Source organism: Drosophila persimilis, unplaced genomic scaffold (genome assembly GCF_003286085.1).
Source record: "Drosophila persimilis strain 14011-0111.01,24,50 unplaced genomic scaffold, DperRS2 tig00000000-arrow-pilon, whole genome shotgun sequence".
NCBI lineage: Eukaryota > Metazoa > Arthropoda > Insecta > Diptera > Drosophilidae > Drosophila > Drosophila persimilis.
Window position 1 is genome coordinate 16,150,111 of NW_020825288.1, and position 17,636 is coordinate 16,167,746.

Below are 17,636 nucleotides of genomic sequence, written 5' to 3' on the forward strand. Positions count from 1 at the left end.
AAAATAAATTGGCCTTAAAGCAATCAAAGGGCATATCAGAACTATAGTCTGAAATTATCCATGAATCAATTCTGTACATATACTCCACTTATAAAGTAGACAACCTCCTTAGAACTTCCAGCCCCACAAGTTTCGCTGTACAGCTTTAAGTGCAGCTCCCTAGAATCCCTCTGGTACATCCAATAAAATCTAATGAGACTGCAGCAGACAACAAATCGCGTTATTATCGCCAGCCAATGACCAGGGGGAAGGTACGTAAACAGCAAACAGCAAACAACAAACAGCAACAGCAGCGGCAACAAAACCAATAAAAGTAGCCAAAGTACAGACAAATAAAAACCACCGCATAAAACTAATGTTAAACAATTCCCTTTTGCCGATCCTGCCCCCAGCTGCTGGCCCTCCTTCCCTAATGCTTTCCGTTTCTGTTGCGTGAGTCCTGCTTTGGTTTGGCTCGGTTTGGCAGGGGCTGTCATCGCACATCGCCCATCGCCCATCGTCATCGCTGGCCCCTTAGACAATGATGGCTGCCCCAGAGCCCCCGAGGGTATGCAATAAAATTGCGTTTTAATGCTGCTCAAACGGTCGAGCAAGGGCCCATTTACAATGCTCCACGAGTGCCTGTCTGTACCGATCCGGGGAACAGGCACTTGGCTGCATTTGAATCCCGGCATACTCTTTCGAGCCAAAGCAAAACATGGGACCTCGCAATATGTGGGGGTTTAGTCTTCTCCTTTTTGGGGATATGAATATTTCTACACACCATAACACAAGTCAGACTTGTATTTATTGTTTAATTTTATTAAACATAGATTTTTGAAAAATAAAATATTCCAAAAGCCATATACAATTACAGTTTATGCAAGTTTATTCAGTACAATATTTAAAGACTACTCTGATGTTATACGAATAAAATGTATTTGGAAATATAGCGGCCGACAGTCTTGAAAATCTCACCCGAGAACTCTAGATTTAAATCCTTGGCTGGTCGGAGACGTTCCTTCAGCTCTTCATTCAATATTCATATTTGCCGAGGGTATAAAACTGTCCCCTTTCTTTCAATTTTATTGCTGGCTTTTTATGCTCTTCTGTTTGTTTGTTTTTTGGTTTGTCCTTCGCATTGTTTTATGGCGTTTTATTTGCATATTTTTGCGTGCTTCCTGCCAAGAATATACGTTTACCTACATTTATATATGCAATGTATGTATTTTTGTATATGTGTGTGTTGACGATTCCTTAGCGAGCGAATGCAAGCCGAATAAAGTCGAAAAGAGTGCTACAGCCCGCAGGGACCGCAGGGCCCATGATCGGAGAGCCAACTCCTTGGTGGCTTCCATTTTGCATTCAGCATTCGACGAGGCGTAAAATATTACCCAGCCCCCTCAAGTGCCGAAAAATAAGGGAAATAAGAGAGAGAGAGAGGAGAAAGGCGAAAGGCGAAAGGCAACGCAAAATAATTCTCAAGTGCTTCACGCTTTAAGCATTGCGCTCTTGCTGTTTCCTTTGTGTGTTCTGTGCGTTTTGTGTGTGTGTTCTCCGAGTTCCGTGCTTTGTGGCTAGGCTTTTGTGTGAGCGATTTCCACACACACAAAGCCCGGAGAGTTCACGGCTCCGTGTTTGAGTTGCAGCCGGAGTTCCCACGCCAGACGGCTTCCTTTGTGTGTTAATCATATTTTTGAAACTGATTCAATTAACTCCAATCCCCCATGCACTGCAGCTGGCTCTAGTCCAGCAGCATCTCCCCCTCTCTCTCTATCACAGTGCGTGCTCTGCCCTATGCAGCGGACGATAATTGCATTCAAGTGGGGATTGGATGCATTGTGTGCGAAACTGATGGATATGGATGGATGAATGGTGGCATGGATGGATGGATTGGATAAGCTGGTGATAACCGGAAGTCCAAGCGGCGGCATTCCTTTGCAATTAATTTAAATGTTCAATGCCCGAAGGCACGTTATTGTCACATTAGGTTTAAAGAGAGATTTAATAGCATTATAAACTGCGTTTTCCCTGGATTAACGTGCGAAATAATCAGGCAGAATTCAATATTTTAAAGTTTATTTTGTATCTGAAGCTAAGCCATAAAAACTCTCATAATTCTCGTTTAAAACTGTTTCTTAAAATACATAATAACGAATATTATCAACAGAATACTATAATAAAATGCTCAATTTGATATAATTTAATTGCAATGCAAAAACCACAAGATCTATAAGGAGAGCTCTTGGGGACTGAAAATTTGAGATAAGAAATGTTTTTGATATATTTTTAATAGAAAATTCTACTGCTCACAAAATCCCACATACATTCAAAGGAATAAAAATTATAATAATTGATTATTTTATACATAAATACATAATACATACATAAATATTGAAGTCTATTTTCATAAATTTGATTGTGTACGGAAGAGGGAAAACAACAAAAACGTTATTAAATGTGCAGTGTGATGGTATGTTTGTATGTTGCATATGCAACATAAATCTCAATCTAGAATGCAGTTCACATAAAAGAACAGAAACAACAGCCGTATCGGGCATAATAGACCCAGCAAAATAGTTGAACACATTTAAGCGCTCTCATAGATACAGCACATCCATACCCATCTGGGTATCTTTGAATGCGACATGAAAATAATCCCCCATGATTGAAGCCGAACCCCCGAACTGAGCCGAACAGAGTGGCATGGAATAGAGCAGGGCTGAACTGAACTGAACTGCACTGAGCCGGGTCCGGCACGCAATCTCATGAATCTGGGCAACTAATCAGCGTTTGTATCTAATAAGCCGTTTGTGGAGGAGGGCGATGATCGTGGGGCTGATGATGCTGTATGATGATGGGGGGTGTATGCATGGGTTAAGTGTGATAAATCGACAGTTGAGTTAAGCGAGCTGTGTGCGAGAGCTCCCCGGCTTGGGATGGCATGGGGACTGACTGACTGACTGAGGGAATGGGTCACAGCAAATCTAGAAAAATATTTATACGCAGCACTACTGCAAATTAAGCAAAAGTGATGCCATACACACACACACACACACACACACACACACACGTATACTCGTGGCCCACTTGGGGGAACCATAATCAAGAGAAATGAAAGTGGAAGCGAAGAAAGAGGAGCGCCACACAGCAGTGAGGCAAGAGACAGAGCAGGAAAATAAAATAAAAGTGTCTTTTCATCAGAATTTTAAATGTGCCCCAGCTCTCAGTTCTCAGTGTGGGTTGCCAAAAAGAATGCCCATGTATTGTGTATAGTGTGTGTGTTTTGTGTGTGTGTGTGTGTGTCCCGATGAGAGTGGGTACAGGTGTGCGCGTGAGCCGACCGAGCGGAAGTTATGGAGCCTACGTGCCCCACAAAAAAAAAAAATTCATTTCGCCGTCGCTCGATGGATGGGCCTCAAAATGGGCCAAGCGGGCAGACATTGAGGCAGCCCCAAACAGCTCAACAGGGAGAGGACGGCACCACTCGATAAACCACCAATACCAATGACCAGGACCGTGTATATATCAGTATATATATGTATATGCATATGTGTGAGTTGTGTAAACAGACAAATTATGAATTTGTAAGACACTCCCGCCACCGCTCCCGCTCCCGCTCTGACTCCTGGCCCGGGGCATTCTTTTTCGCTATGCTGTTGTGCGTGCCCCAAATTGCTGAAGACTTTACGGATCACGGAGCTCATCAAAAATCGTTAAATGCGAAAATCGAACAACAAAAAATGGTGAAAAGGAGGAAAAGTTCGGGGCTCAAAACAATGCTGGAGGGATATATAATATATCCCGCCTGCTCGCTCGAATACTCACCTTTGTGCGCTGTTACCAGCTGTAGATGCTGAAGGTATTTCACTCCACTCTCACAACATGTCACTGTTTGCGTTAATTTTTTTCAAATATTTCCAATATTTCGCTCAGCTAGTTTTCGAAAACTGCAAGATACTACTCATACTAGTATTAGGAGAGATTTCTGTCGGTTTCACTTCACTTTGTCACCGGGCAGGGGCACTGAGGAATTCGAAAATCCAGCTAATGAATATCTTCCTCTGCCTATGTTATGCCATATGCATGCAGGCATCTACATATACATATACATCTATGTATGTGTGGTTTGGTATGAGTGTGTAGTGTGTGGCTGTGCGAGTGTGCTTGTTTGAGAGCTGGCCAACACAAAGGCAGAAAGAGAAACACTCTGGTACTGGTACTGGTGCTGGTGTGCTGGTGTGCTGGTGTTCTGATGCCTGTGGCTCTCCTTTGAAATGGAATTGGAGTAGTCTTCGTTTTGCTTTATCTGAAATTCGCTTGTATTTTGCGCACTGAAAACTACTGCCGCCTACGTGGTTGCCTGCTGCTCGAAACACGAAGCATGAAGCATCATGGAAAGGAATCTTAAACATATATTCGTACAGATTTCAATAATATTTTTGTATGTGATGTTTTTTCGCGAATTTATCAATATTGATATTTTTTAACTTTCTGAACCGCCAAGATTAAAACAAATTTTTGTTGTGTCGTTGTCCGCGGCCGAGAAAATATTGAAAGATTGAGGCAAGCCCACCAATATACCCACCGTCCGAGCCGAGAGAAAACGAAGCCTAGAGAACTGAGTGGCTTTGTTGAGTGATTTGTTTGTGGTTCCTATTCCGTTGAGTGTGATTTTTAAGGGACGAAGCAGGCATCTCACTCAATTTGAGTGATGGTGCTCCAGAGAGAGCGGCGCCGAGAGAGAGAGAGAGCTAAATATCATAAATGGAATGGACTGAATGGAATAATATAACGGAGATAAAAATCTACTGCGACTGTTACACGGTAACGCAACGCTCTCTCTTTCCCTCTGGCTCGCTCTCTTTGTATTTTTGGCAAAAAGCTTTAGAAGCTCCACGATTTAGCTTCGGAACTTTTTACGCTCTCGGCGCCCCTCTTCAACACTTTGCGGCATTTACTGTTGTTTCTGTTGTTTTTCTTCCCCACGAAATTTCATTATCTCGAGTGGTCGTTTGTTTATTTATTTGTCAAGCACGCTCTCGGCTCGGTAAATGTTATTAATGCCCTATTGTTATATTGGTTTGTCAATGGGCAGGCTCTAATGATGTTTAAACAATTGCATTCGCACTACTACTAGTTGGAGTCTTCCACATATCCTCCTCCATCCACTTGTGCGAGTACTAATAAATCTAAGATTACACTATGTGGAATGAAACGTCTTATCATACGTACATACATACAAAGGTCTTATCACCGATTGTTTGTTTTTGGGGTTACCACTGTAAGACTCCCAAAAATCGATCACGCTGTTCTGTAAATATTACAAGCCGTACCTATACCCTTACAACACCATGTACCAGCTCTCTCCCACACAAGTAAACAAGCAGCACACACACAAACACACGTACACACACCTCTGCTGCAGCTGTTTTGAGCCGCAAAGTATGCTATACCCACAACATGTACAAGTATTTACCGTATTTATTTTGCAAGCATTTGCCACTGATCTGATCGAAGGAAACCGTCACTGAAAATGTCACTGGCAATCACCTCCTTTCTCTACAACGGCTCTACTCTGCACTTTTCGGAGAGGACCGTACAGACCGCCAGCTAGGAATCAGAGCCCCAATCGGAATTACCGTTCTCTATGCGGTGCGACGACGAAATGCGGAGAAAGTAAGCGTCGGCGTCCGGGATGAAACTTTTCTTGTACATGGAGGAAATTTGATATGAAAACATTGACAAGCGCCGCAGAGAGCTTTCAGCCTTCAGCTGTGTGAAAAAGTTGTTGTCAGTAACAAAACGCTCTCTCAGTCTCTCTCCCTCTGCCGCTGAAATTCTGTTATATGCAGCATTCGAAAGCTTACGACTGAGGTCCAACTAAATTTTGTTTTTTTTAGATTCGATTTAGAAACGTAATTCCATAGCTCTTTAAGTAGTCTGTAGAAGTCTCTAGAAAGTTCAGAAAAGGCATTATAATGTACTGACCAGAGGTGCAGTTTGGATTTCTACTATATTATATTTTGTATGATGATTAGGTAGTCAACAATATCATTATTATAGTATTCATTTCCGCAGAATATACTGTATACCGATATTTGAAAGACTTATTAACTTTCAATCTTTAAACATGTTGATCAACTCTCGGTATCTTTTTGAGTAAAAGCATCAGCGTTAGCTTTAGCTGAAAGCCCTGCATCGGTAAACATTCTCGCATGCATGGTATGACAAACTTAGAGGTAGGTACATATGTATATCTTAGCGAGCGCCTCATGTTGAATTAAAAAAGTTACCAAACTCAAGAATTTCACATGCACAGGTTTTTTGAGGATTTTATACATAAATGTATATAAAGTGCATTCCAAGTTATTAACTATAAAAACCTTTCCTGTTTTTTGGTAGGCTTTAATACACTTAATACGATTTATTGAGGGGGATGGTATATACTGTAATACAGAGTCGAAGGGAATGCGAGAGGTTCTAGAAATGTTCACAACAAAGATAGGGTCCGATTAAAGACGCGGGCGGTCGGTTCAAGACGTAGCCGGATTGAAGAACTTTTCCCAATGGACGTGCAAGAAGTGAGCGCAAGATCAAGACTAAACTCAAGGGCAGGCGTGCCGAATTGCCCATGTCCAATGCTAGCGGGAGGGCCACAGATCGACAGAGAGCGATAGAGAAGGCGAAAGAAAGACGCGAGAGAGCGGCTGCACGTACATATATAGGTTACAGCCTGGTACAGTGGGCACTGCAAGTAACAAACAATGATAGGATTTTACTCTACTGACGCACCACTGGCTATGCTATGTATATAGATTTAGGATAATATCGAGCTGTGGAACGCAGCACAAACATTTCATATAAATGTGTGATGACCTACAGTGGAATTAATCAAGGTAACCGAAACAACAATTTTTTAATTTAAAAAAAAGTTTAGTATATTTGGACTATTTTCCTGTTTTTGAAAAGATGGAGAAAAACTTACTTAAAAGGGCAAAGTTACGAGCACATTCCCCAAAAAGTACCTTTTGGGCGGGGTGAAATCGAATACGACTCGGTTTGTGGCAAAGTCTAGTGTACTCTGTGAAGAAAGATATAGTTTAAAATATATCGACAACCCACGTCTCGAGGCTGAAGCCCAGCAGTTGATGGGAGGTTGCTGACATTATTTCCCGTGGGCGTGAACCAACAATTCCGCCGTTGATCTCTGGTCCCTGCTGCCACGGGACGCCACATTGTCGACTCAGCGACACAACAGCGGCATCATGGCTATGGCCCCTTATCCGGGTAAAAACATACATATATTATGAAATACGATAACTTCTTTTTTAGTTTTACCTTTAATAATACCTGTTTTAGCGCCTCGCTTTATTATATTATATTATACATATATTGCTTGATGGCTGCCTCACTGCCAGCACCTGCAGCTACTATTCCTACTATCAAGTGATCTGATCTAGTTATGGTTTAATGGCAGATCTGGCAATTCGTATTTTGCAGAAAATGCGTAACTGTAATATCAAATGATAAAGTTCTACTGCTTATGCTTTGATTTTATTGAAAATTATTTTTTTAAATATACCGAAGATGATTGCTAAAACGATTATACTCTCTTGAGCGTTCATACTAAGATATTAATAAAATATATCTTAAACAATGTCTTCTTTTGTGCCTATGTATTTTTATGAAAACAAACAAACGGAAAATTATATTCTTCGACTATTCCCAAGTTTTTGAAGTCATCATTTCGAGCAAAATGGCTACAAATCGTAAAATTTCGCTATCGAAAAATAAATATTACCCAAACTGTATGCTTTATCTGCAAAGTTTCCATTATCGATTTAAAGCTGCCTTCATTCACTTTTCAGAATTGTTAAGTTTCATTACAACTAGTTGTAAGACACTGAAGATGTCACAATATATGCTAGCTTAAGTCAAAAAAAAAAAAAAACTTGAAGTTGAAAAAAAGAAATACTAACGTATAGCTTGATCACCTAAAATACTTATACCATGCGAACATATTCATAGCTATATATGTATGCACTTCTACATATGTAAGGTTAAACTACTTGTTGCACCGGTTTGTGTTTTGTGTTGACTTTTCCATCACACATTCTCTCAGAGTCTCTCGTGCCTCCCGGACGCCGATCTCTCAGTAGCTTTTGAATCTTTTGGTTGGTTGGTTGTTTTGATTTTCCGTGGTCTTTCGTTGTTTGCATTGTTTTTGATTGCCTTACGTGGGTGTTCGCTATAAAAAAAAAGTATTTATAAATTTCACGCATTGTTGAGTGTACAGCGATTAATTGCCTGAATAACTGCAAATGTGGGATACGCACTGGCGGGTGCCTGGCTAATTAAAATATTGTATTCATTCCTAGTGTTAATTGTGCCAACCGGTTTGTTGTTGTTCCACAATTGTTTCACTGATGACTTAAGTCGAAGACACACCCCAACTACATAAAATATGAGTACTAGCAACGATATTTGCATAATGACGACATCTAGCTGGAGGCCTGTAATCAGCATGATTCTCTAATCGCTGTCTCGAAATAAAACTGAAATGTTTCCCTGACCTCAGAGCTCCCTCCCGGGAGGCCTTCTACTTTCAAGCTGCCTTCTTTGGGCAGGCGCGGCGATATCCAGAATCGGCTCTGACGCTCGAAAGCCATACCAAATTGGTAGCTAGAGTGCTTGTCACGAACTTGGGGCTTTCAAGTATACAAAAGTGAAATCTAGCTGAAAGAAAGCAGCTATGCAAATGCAGTTTCGGGGAAAAGCCTTACGAAATGCATACCAGACTAGTAATACTACAATAATACAAGTAAAACAATAGTATTACTTCATGAAATTAACTAAGATGCAATCAGAAGTCAAGAGTTTTAATTTTAATGGGTTGGGGCGATCTGATAAGATTCGCAATTTGTTCAGACCCTCTAAAAGACATCTCTTTCATTTATCTTATCTTGCAGCTCGAATTACGTCGAACAAGAAACTCTACACATCAAGATGGCCAATCCACTGTGGTTTGTTTTCTGGCTGCTGGTCTTCTGGTTCGTCTCCTTCTTCGTGGCCTTCTTCTGCGCCTTCTTCTACATCTGGGTATATGCATTTGCCTCCTGCATACCCGCCCTGTCGGTGAGTCCGGGAAATACCAGCATGGTGTGGGGTGGGGTCGTCACGGGTGAGGTCATCGCTACGAAACAGGTGCTGCATGCGGCTTTTGCTTATCACAGAAAAGTACATTTCTTCACAATTACTCATGTGCCATACTTTATCGGGGAGACTGGGAGGGGCTTTACGGAAAATGTGGACAAACGCGATAACGTTCGGTTAGATACGCTCCAATCCACCACTTGCTAAACAAGAAACTCTTTCTGTTTTTTACTCTTCGCAGGGCATCGCGGACATGCTGCTCCAGGGCGTGCAGTTTCCGTTCTTCTGCGGCAAGGCCATGTTGGAGGGAAAGCCGGCCTTTTAGATCCAGTCTTACTTACGTATATGCTTACAACTAAGTGAATAATTTATAACACTTGCTTTGGAAAATCTTTACAATTAAATGTAATTAATTACTTTTTATAAAACCGACCGACTCTCCATGATGAGATTCTACAGATGATAGGAAGATTACTATAACAATTAATAAGTAAATTTATTAATGAAAATCGATTAACAAACTTATAAAAACTGATGCAAGCACCAGAAACTCTACTTTATCAAAGTCTACTGTACTAACGAGAGCAACTTGAGCCTGCTTTGAACTGATTCCATGGGTTGAGTGGGCCGCATGCTGCGAGCTACTTTGTCGTGGATGCCACCGTTGCATTCTGCTGGCTGCTGCCAGGCGTATCTGGGGTAGGCGGTGCGCAAGTGGCGAGATCGAGACTAGGTTGAGTGGCCAGCGGGCAGTCCTGGTCGCTGAGGGCGCGTAGCTCCAGCTCTCCGATAAGCTGCATGACACGGATCTTGCCCTCGGTAGCTAGCTTTGGCGGTAGCGACTTGACGGTGGAGCAAATGCTGTCAAAGAACAGCTCCAGGGAGTCGCGTGGCGGGGCGATGGGGGAGAGGTGCTGCAGCTGGTATGACTGGAGCTGCCGGGAGGCGTATGATTGCGGCAGACGCGTGGAAGGCGTATAGCAGCTGCCGGAGGCTGCTAAGGGCGTGATGGTAGCCTTGGACGTAATTTCATTAGACTGCGCAACGTTTGGTGGCGTACTGGGTGCGGCCATCTGAGCCACGGGCGCCGACACCTTCTTGATGGTGATGCGGCATGGCTGCGGCACCGTGGCTGCTGAAGGGAATGGAGTGCCGGGCAGCAACTGACTGGGCAGCTCGTTGATGGTCACGTGCAGAGGTAAATAGTCCAGCATGCCGGAATGTTGCGAATCGCTTTCGGATATGCGGCGCTGTTGTTTGGAAGCTGGTTCGGTCTCATTATCGTTATCGTTCTGGGCATCCACATCCGCATCTGCATCTGCCTCGCCCTCTCCATTTGGGTCAGTGTCGTCATCGTCGACTTCCGCATCGGCATCCCCATCCCCATCAGCCTCATCGTCGCCGTCTTCATCATCGTGCTCTTTTTTTTCATGGGCTGCTCTATACAGCATCAGGCCTCCATCTTGCTCGTCTGTGTACTCCCACTTCATAATTCCGGACGCCGCCACTGCATCTTCCTCGATCTTTGGAACCAAGGACTTTCGCTGTGCATTTTCCGAGTGCTTGATGCTGCCCTCGTGCTTGCCCAGGTCGGAGCGCTTGCAGCTCAATCGACACTCGCAGACCGCGCAGAAGACAAAATGTGGATCCGTCTCGTCCGGCAGGAGCCATGGGTATATCGCTTGGTATTCCGGTTTTGTTTTCGGCCTCGGGTACTTCAGCTGGGCGCACGGCCTGCGTGGTCTGTACTCTGAGCGCAGGGCATCGCTGTCGAGAAATATGGGCACGGATCATCAACAGTTGAGTGGCTGCTAGTTAAGAATACTTACAGTTTTTCCTGAGTTAACTGTAAGTTTGCCATTAATTTAATGCACTTTTTGCAAAATATAAACAAATTTGAGTGCAGTACAGTGTGACCGCGGACTTTTCGATAAGATATACGGTCCGATCCTCACAAAATATACCGTATCATTTTAAAAATATACCGTAAATATACTGACGAATTCTAGATATATTTTACATATTCCTCGCTTTTGATATTCCGACGAATATTACTAGCTAGATAAAACCCTCAGCCCAGCCCACATAATTTTATCCCATTGAAGAATACATTTTCTACAAGACTAACCACTTTTTAGAACTCTTATTTATTGCATTTTGACTAAAACATGGTTTAAAGAAAAATGTTAACAAGAAAACATTAACATTAACATTATTAACAGAATTATGAGCATTTGTATACCCTATTTTACTCTATTTTCATTTTATTTAGAGGCTATATGGGTCCGATATTATAGGATCCGCTCCCTAACGTGGCGCGGGACCAGGACTCCAGTGCTGCCAAATTTGCTAGATATCACAATAATATAAGCTAGAGCAAGCTACAAATTGTAAAAAAAAAAACAGGCTAAAAACAGGCAATATAAATTTCTAATAGGGTTATTATTTCCACAATTTTGCTATTCCTCGAATCGGTATATTTATCGCTGGAACGTATTATTGGCAGCATATTTGCAAAAACAGCAATAAGATTTTGACTGATCCGCAGGTACCTTGCGCAGCTACTCTTTAAATTCATCCAAGTTGGTCGTCAATTAATTCTAAAATACCATGACACACCAAAATGCGTTCAAGTATACTTTTTGTTCGATTGGCCGTAAAATATACCTAAAAATATATTCAGGATATAAGAAGGAAAAATAAGCAAAGTGAAATACGCTCAAATAAGCTAGATCTAGCCTTAAACAGGCTAAAATGGCAGCACTACAGGATTCTGCCCCTGTCGATTCTACTATAATGTTTTATCTATCGATATCTTCGAAAGAAAGCGACCGGCTGTCAAACAGAACTCCACTAACATCAGATGTTCAGTTAAAATGTGCTCATTATAATAAAATATTGTGCCTGCAACCTAGTTTGTCACATTAAATAACTACATTTGAGTGCAGTAAAAAGGCGCGAATAAGAGAAGTGAAATATCGATGCATATCGATGGAATTCAGCTTGGTGGAGTATCAATATCGATTGTTATTGTTTCCCTCTCCAGACGCATCTGTGCAAATTTGGTGAATTTTTTTGTTAAACTTTAAGACGGCGTGCTGTGATTTTATAATTGTGTGGATTAGACAACTGCGAGTGCCTGCAGGCTTCTCGTGATCGTAATGGATGAGCACAATGCACTGGATGAAAAATTCGACCAGGTACCCGACACCGGCAACAAAATGGCGTCGGCAGATGCGGGCTTGAAAACGACGCAACACGAGCTGAAAATCATGGATGTGGAAGGAGCTATGGACACGGAGGTCCCCCTCGTTATTTTAGTAGAAGACTCAGATATTGATGAATTGGAAGACAATGTGCCCGCGGTTGAAGAACTGCCGATTGGGTCTCTAATTGACCCTCTGTCTGAGGACAAAGAAAATGTGTCCACCAAAACCGAGGTGAGCAGCGACGTGGAGAGCAACAACTCGTACGTTGACCCAATGGGGCTCCTCGAGCGCCTGGAGAATCACGACGCGGACAGTCAGGACGATGAAGATGATTTCAGCCTGGATGATGGCGTTCCTGCTGGCACATCACACAGTCGAGTGAAAGGGAATCGCTGGCTAATCTGGATGAAACGCTGGCCCTGGGTGCTGCACGAGGACAGCGATGGCAACTATGCCTTCTGCCTGTATTGCAAAATGAAACTCAACGTGAACAACAAGTCCAAGTACATCCAGCAGCACAATATGTCGCTGTACCATCAGGAGCGCGAGACAAACTACCTGGCCTTCAAGGAGAGCCAGAAGCAAATCCAAGCCGCGTGAGTATTTCCACCATATGTTTACCGCCAACATTTTTGATTCTTGACTTTCGTCCTGGGTTTTTTCGCAGCACTAGCGATCAAGCCGATGCCGAGATCAAGCACGAATTCGGCACTAACAGCTATGTGGCGGCCATGAAAGAGAAGCGCGCCAAGGAGACAGATTTGTTCAACGACTTCAACTGGACGCGCTGGCTTGAGTGTCATTCCTGGCTGGAACGCGACCAGCTCCAGGGTACAATTGGCCTGTGTAAATGGTGCAACGTGAAGATGAATGTGGAGTTTTTGTACCTACGCAAGCGGCACGAGGCCACCAAAGGACATGCGGAGGCCGCGCGACAGCTAAAAGTCTCGGGCAAACAGTCGCTCAAGCGCAAGCGCAGTGCCAGTATCTACCACCCCCCCGCTCGGGAGGAGGAGGAGGAAGAGCCAGTGCCTCGGCGGGACAGCACCGTTGTCACAGTCGTTGGCGGGGATGTCGATGCCAGCAGCGATCCCAGTCGCTGGTGCGAGCTCGTGGATGACACGAGTCCCCAGCAATGCCGCTGCACGCTCTGCAACTGCCAGATGGCGATAACTAGCTTCCTGCGTCACTGCAAAACCAACGCTCACTGCCAGAACGTATTGCTTAATAAAAACCCGGACAGGTGAGGCATTCCTTGAACTGAGTCCCCAGCCATCTGTTACCCTTATCGTTACTGTTCTTCAGCTCTACGATAAATCGCGGAATTTGGGAGCATTACTCCGAGCTACATCCCTGGATGGTAGCCGATCCTGAGGACCCCAGTCAGGCGTATTGCAGCATCTGCTGTAAGCGATTCGTGTACGGGCACTCCGAGATCAAGCGCAAGAACCACGAGAATTCTGAGAAGCATCTGGCGGCCGTGGCAGCCTTCAGGTCTGAACATACCGGAACTACCGATGCGGAGGAGGAGGATGGGGAGGAGCAGCGTAGCGAACCAGCCCCATCAGTGCGCCGCAGCGAAAGCGAGCCTAGTGATGCCGAATACCAAGTGGATGAAGATGACGATGATTGGTCTGAATCGCCAAAGGGGTATGTGAGCTCTATAAATAACAATCTCGGACACAGAACTTACAATTAGGTCTACCCTTAGATATTCTGCGGAGCAAAGGGGCCCGAGGAAGCGCAGGGTCAGGCCTGGGGCTCGATTCTATTCTTGGCTGCGCTACTCCAAGGATCGCAAAACACAGCTGTGCCGGTTCTGTCGCGTGCGCTTCTACAACGAGTCGGGCAAGGCGCGACACGATCTCAGTGTGCGGCACAATAACCTGGTTAAGCAGCACAAACTGCGCCAGGAGCTGCTTCGACAGGAAAAAAAACAGCGCAACCGGTTGCCGGAGGCCGAAGGGGACGAGGAGCAGAGCAACACGGACTCTGGGACCGTGCACGAAAAGTCAGCCGCCCCATTCAGCAAGACCAGCCATCCCATTCCGGCCACAATTAAGGGTAAGGTGATGGTGTGGAAGGAGCGCTTCCCCTGGCTCTCCTACAAGCGCAGCGAGCAGCGAAGTAACTACGGCTGGTGCAAGCTGTGCGAGGTCTCCGTCTTCTTGCCCACCTCTAAGTACGCGTCTAAGCATCAGCGCTCGTCCCGCCACGTGCGGCTGCGCATGGAGAGGAAACGCACGGGTGGCAAACCAGCAGAGGCAGCGAGCAAAGAGGTCATATCCGCCGCGGTCGCCACGGCGGCAGCGCTTACTAGTGCCGAGAGCAAGCAGAAGGCGGCGATGGCAGAGCTGCAGGCCAAGTACGATTGGCTGGATCCCGATGCCACCGATGAGAACCACTGTCAATGTCGCATCTGCGACTCCCGTCTCCCCATCAAGGTGTTCTTCCTGCGCCAGCACGACGCCTCGCGAAAACATGCTGAAAATCTCGAGAAATACAAGATTCAGGTCGCGGCTGCAAAACACACCTCGGCCAACCCTGCTGCGGCCGCGGTGGAGGACTCGGCCATGGAAGTGGATCAGGACAGCGATGGGGCGTTGAGCGTCAAGTAAGTGCATTGGCATCGAATGAAAGGAAGACATCACTTATCTTTGCTCACTTGCTTCTAGATCTGAAGGCAGCACGACGGAAGAGCCGCCGTCTAAGCGTTCACGCCGCTCGATGGAGGTACGGCGCATCATGCGCTACCTGCGCGACTCTGTGGGCAAGCGATCGGACGACCGCAGCCAATTGGACATGGCGAAGGACATGATCTGCTCCTCCTTCGACATTGTAACGCGCCTTCGCAACCTGGAGCGAGAGGTGGCACCACAGATGGATTCCACGGCGCTGGCGCCGGGTTCGCCCAATGTTTCGATAACGTCTCTGCCATCAGGGCCCCGGCACGTAGTGGATCTGTTCTTTGACAGTATTTCGCCGACTATGAAAGCCCTGCCGGCAGATCTTGCCGCCGAAGGCAAGGCAAAGATCATGCAGCTCGTCTGTGGCTTGGAAGTGCGAGCCATGCAGCGCATCGTGGCCCCTGGCCCTGCTGCCGCAACGGCAACCAGCGTAGTCACCCAGAGCTCGGAGACACTTGGTTCTGATACTTCCCCTAACAATGGAGCCGACTCTTCGTCGCCAGCGCTTTCTAACACGACAACCATTTCCATAAACGACCTAGCCGATGAGAACAGTGGCCAGCAGAACCACAACGAAATTGAGAATGCCAGCTCTGGCGCCAGCCCGGCAAAATCCAGCCCGATGCCACAGAAGAAGGGTCAGGTGACTATCAATGGTTGCCATGGTGCCAAGGAACTGTTGAGCAACGTACGCCACATGTGGCCCGCCTCCATGCAAGCGTCATGCCGGCAAGACTCCGATGCTGTACGCTGCGTCCCCCTGAACAAGCTGACCACACCAAATAGCTTGAATGGGCGCCACAGCGTCAACACCTCCACGGAAACCACATGCACGTACACGACCGTGAATTCCGCCTCCCCCGTCAAGACGGATAGGCCCAATGACAATCCATCGGCAATGATGCGTCAGATCCGTCTAAACAATGGCAACCAGTCGAAGATGATAACCATTTCAAAGACACAGACTGTGAATAGGCCGCCCCCTGCCCAACACTTGCGACTTCCCCCAACCAACATTAATGGAGGGCCAAAAATTCAACCGACCTGGGCCGGGAAGAATCAGCAGCTGACAATCAGTAGGCCATCGCAGCCATAAGTTATTGGCAGCACCCGCAGACCATACATTACCAGAATGTACTCCCCCATCCATGCCCTTAGTTTCTTGTGTCCTCCCCCCACTAGATGTCCTTTCCAGTCCCCATTTCATATTTTTTTTTTCCACCCCATTTAGCTTTTAGAGCTGATTTCTGTTTAAAGAACATATGTATGTTAAAGATGAATGCACGGGAGAGTACCTTGGACTCTATGATCGCTCCCAGCCTGATTCCAAATACCAGTGTATCCCCGATATTCTGATCGTTATATAGCCGTACAAAATAAGTGAATGTACGTGATTTTGTTTGTTTGCCACCAAAAAATTTGAGTTATTTTCAATGCAACTGAAACGGCAATTATTGGGAAATGTTGCGGAGACACTTCCACTTAAGCGTACCTCTTTAATTAATACATTGTAAGCTGACCCGGCAAATTAAAATTATTAATATTAATTTCGAAAAGCAATCGAGTGTACTTTTTTTTTGCAGAATAACTTTTGTCGGCAAAGCACGAATTTAATAATTCTTCAATCCCACTCGTTTTGTCGTTTTGGTACGCGTAATATCGGATAGAATGTGCATGTCCGATTCGAAGAGTTTTAAAAATTCATACTGTTCATTCAATAGGTGTCGGGTCGTCCAGCTCGACGACTGTGCGGTCGACTGCCCTTTGGTGAATTGAGGTTTTTGTAGCCTTTCGTGGTCTACACGTTTGATGTCATCACCGCCCAGCTTTGTTTGGCAGCAATTTTGAAGAATTCTCGTTGGTACACTTGTACTTCTATTTTAAAATGAATTTTTAAAGGCTTACCGCATTATTTTGAAGAATTCCTGTTGCTCCAACCGATGGCAGGGACAGAGTTTGAATCTGAATCCACACCACATTCTTTATCCATAGCCATGTCCAATAAGCACTTTCGGATGAGCGAAACATTTAGTACCTGGCTCGCGCTCGACTGCGAGACGGAGCAACTAAGCTGCTGTAAATGCTTTATATACTTGTCGTTATCGGCCACCTCATTTGCATAGAGTCGGCACGCATGTGTCCGTTAAAATTGTCTCTTTTGATTTGTTTCTTCTCGCGCCTCTTCTGATTGAGAGTCCCGCGATTGCGACACGCCCACACGCACATTTTCGTTATCATGTTGGTTTCGTGCGGCTGTTCTTTCTGCTGTACAATTTCGCATTTGGTTGCTTTACTCGTTCGACGATGAAAATGAATCGCCTTGCTGCCTCTTATTGTAACACACACAGAAATTGATCACTACACTACAATAACTAAAATTAATGTAACTTCTAACAAAAATAACCAAATTATTACTGATACAGAATGAAATAAATAACATGAAATGAAAAAATTAGTAAACTACTGTAACATTTCAAAGCTTACCGTTGCGTACCGATTTCACTAGCTACAAGCTGGGTGCCCATTTCACTACCCATTGTATGGGTATCGGGGGTAAACGATGTGGTGTCGCTGGTCCCCATATCGTAGGACATTGCGGGTAAAA

At 44.9% G+C, this 17,636-nt stretch overlaps 4 protein-coding genes across 9 annotated transcripts in view; 2 read left to right on the top strand and 2 right to left on the bottom strand.

The window, feature by feature from the left end:
* LOC6588527 (acetylcholinesterase) overlaps window positions 1-5,617 on the bottom strand; it is a 39,850-nt gene extending 34,233 nt beyond the window's left edge. Inside the window, exons 1-2 of one of the 5 annotated variants that reach the window (XM_026994844.1) lie at window positions 5,459-5,617; window positions 3,808-3,939 (exon numbers count right to left, since the gene is read on the bottom strand). The gene's annotated coding sequence lies outside the window, so the exon portion shown is untranslated. Of the gene's footprint in view, window positions 1-3,807; window positions 4,384-5,458 lie in introns of those variants that run through there. The other 4 variants (XM_026994839.1, XM_026994859.1, XM_026994850.1 and 1 more) reach the window with 4 other exon arrangements.
* Window positions 5,618-8,091: 2,474 nt separating this feature from the next.
* LOC6588529 lies at window positions 8,092-9,598 on the top strand. Of its 2 annotated transcripts, none has more exons than XM_002013877.2 (3): window positions 8,092-8,156; window positions 8,952-9,117; window positions 9,377-9,598. In XM_002013877.2, exons 2-3 carry the CDS (start codon window positions 8,989-8,991, stop codon window positions 9,458-9,460), a joined length of 213 nt encoding a protein of 70 aa, XP_002013913.1. In that variant the 5' UTR covers window positions 8,092-8,156; window positions 8,952-8,988; the 3' UTR covers window positions 9,461-9,598. The 2 variants fall into 2 exon arrangements, with proteins under 2 accessions (XP_002013913.1, XP_026844399.1); XM_026988598.1 differs by having other exon boundaries at window positions 8,143-8,160.
* Window positions 9,599-9,606: 8 nt separating this feature from the next.
* Window positions 9,607-11,008, bottom strand: LOC6588498 (clumping factor A). Its single transcript, XM_002013878.2, has 2 exons — window positions 10,965-11,008; window positions 9,607-10,902 (listed from the first exon to the last, which is right to left on the bottom strand). Exons 1-2 carry the CDS (start codon window positions 10,994-10,996, stop codon window positions 9,777-9,779), a joined length of 1,158 nt encoding a protein of 385 aa, XP_002013914.1. The 5' UTR covers window positions 10,997-11,008; the 3' UTR covers window positions 9,607-9,776.
* A 1,205-nt stretch (window positions 11,009-12,213) lies between these two features.
* On the top strand, window positions 12,214-16,591 carry LOC6587435 (protein suppressor of variegation 3-7). The gene is made up of 5 exons (XM_026995310.1): window positions 12,214-12,940; window positions 13,012-13,587; window positions 13,650-13,994; window positions 14,056-14,958; window positions 15,020-16,591. Exons 1-5 carry the CDS (start codon window positions 12,297-12,299, stop codon window positions 16,125-16,127), a joined length of 3,576 nt encoding a protein of 1,191 aa, XP_026851111.1. The 5' UTR covers window positions 12,214-12,296; the 3' UTR covers window positions 16,128-16,591.
* Window positions 16,592-17,636: the final 1,045 nt, after the last annotated feature.

Coding starts and splice junctions, on each gene's coding strand:
- LOC6588529 (XM_002013877.2), top strand. CDS start 8,989: ATGGCCAATCCACTGTGGTTTGTTTTCTGGCTGCTGGTCTTCTGGTTC. Junction 9,118..9,376: donor CCTGCATACCCGCCCTGTCG/GTGAGTCCGGGA, acceptor TACTCTTCGCAG/GGCATCGCGGACATGCTGCT.
- LOC6588498 (XM_002013878.2), bottom strand. CDS start 10,996: ATGGCAAACTTACAGTTAACTCAGGAAAAACT. Junction 10,903..10,964: donor CAGTTAACTCAGGAAAAACT/GTAAGTATTCTT, acceptor ATTTCTCGACAG/CGATGCCCTGCGCTCAGAGT.
- LOC6587435 (XM_026995310.1), top strand. CDS start 12,297: ATGGATGAGCACAATGCACTGGATGAAAAATTCGACCAGGTACCCGAC. Junction 13,588..13,649: donor CTTAATAAAAACCCGGACAG/GTGAGGCATTCC, acceptor ACTGTTCTTCAG/CTCTACGATAAATCGCGGAA. Junction 14,959..15,019: donor GATGGGGCGTTGAGCGTCAA/GTAAGTGCATTG, acceptor ACTTGCTTCTAG/ATCTGAAGGCAGCACGACGG.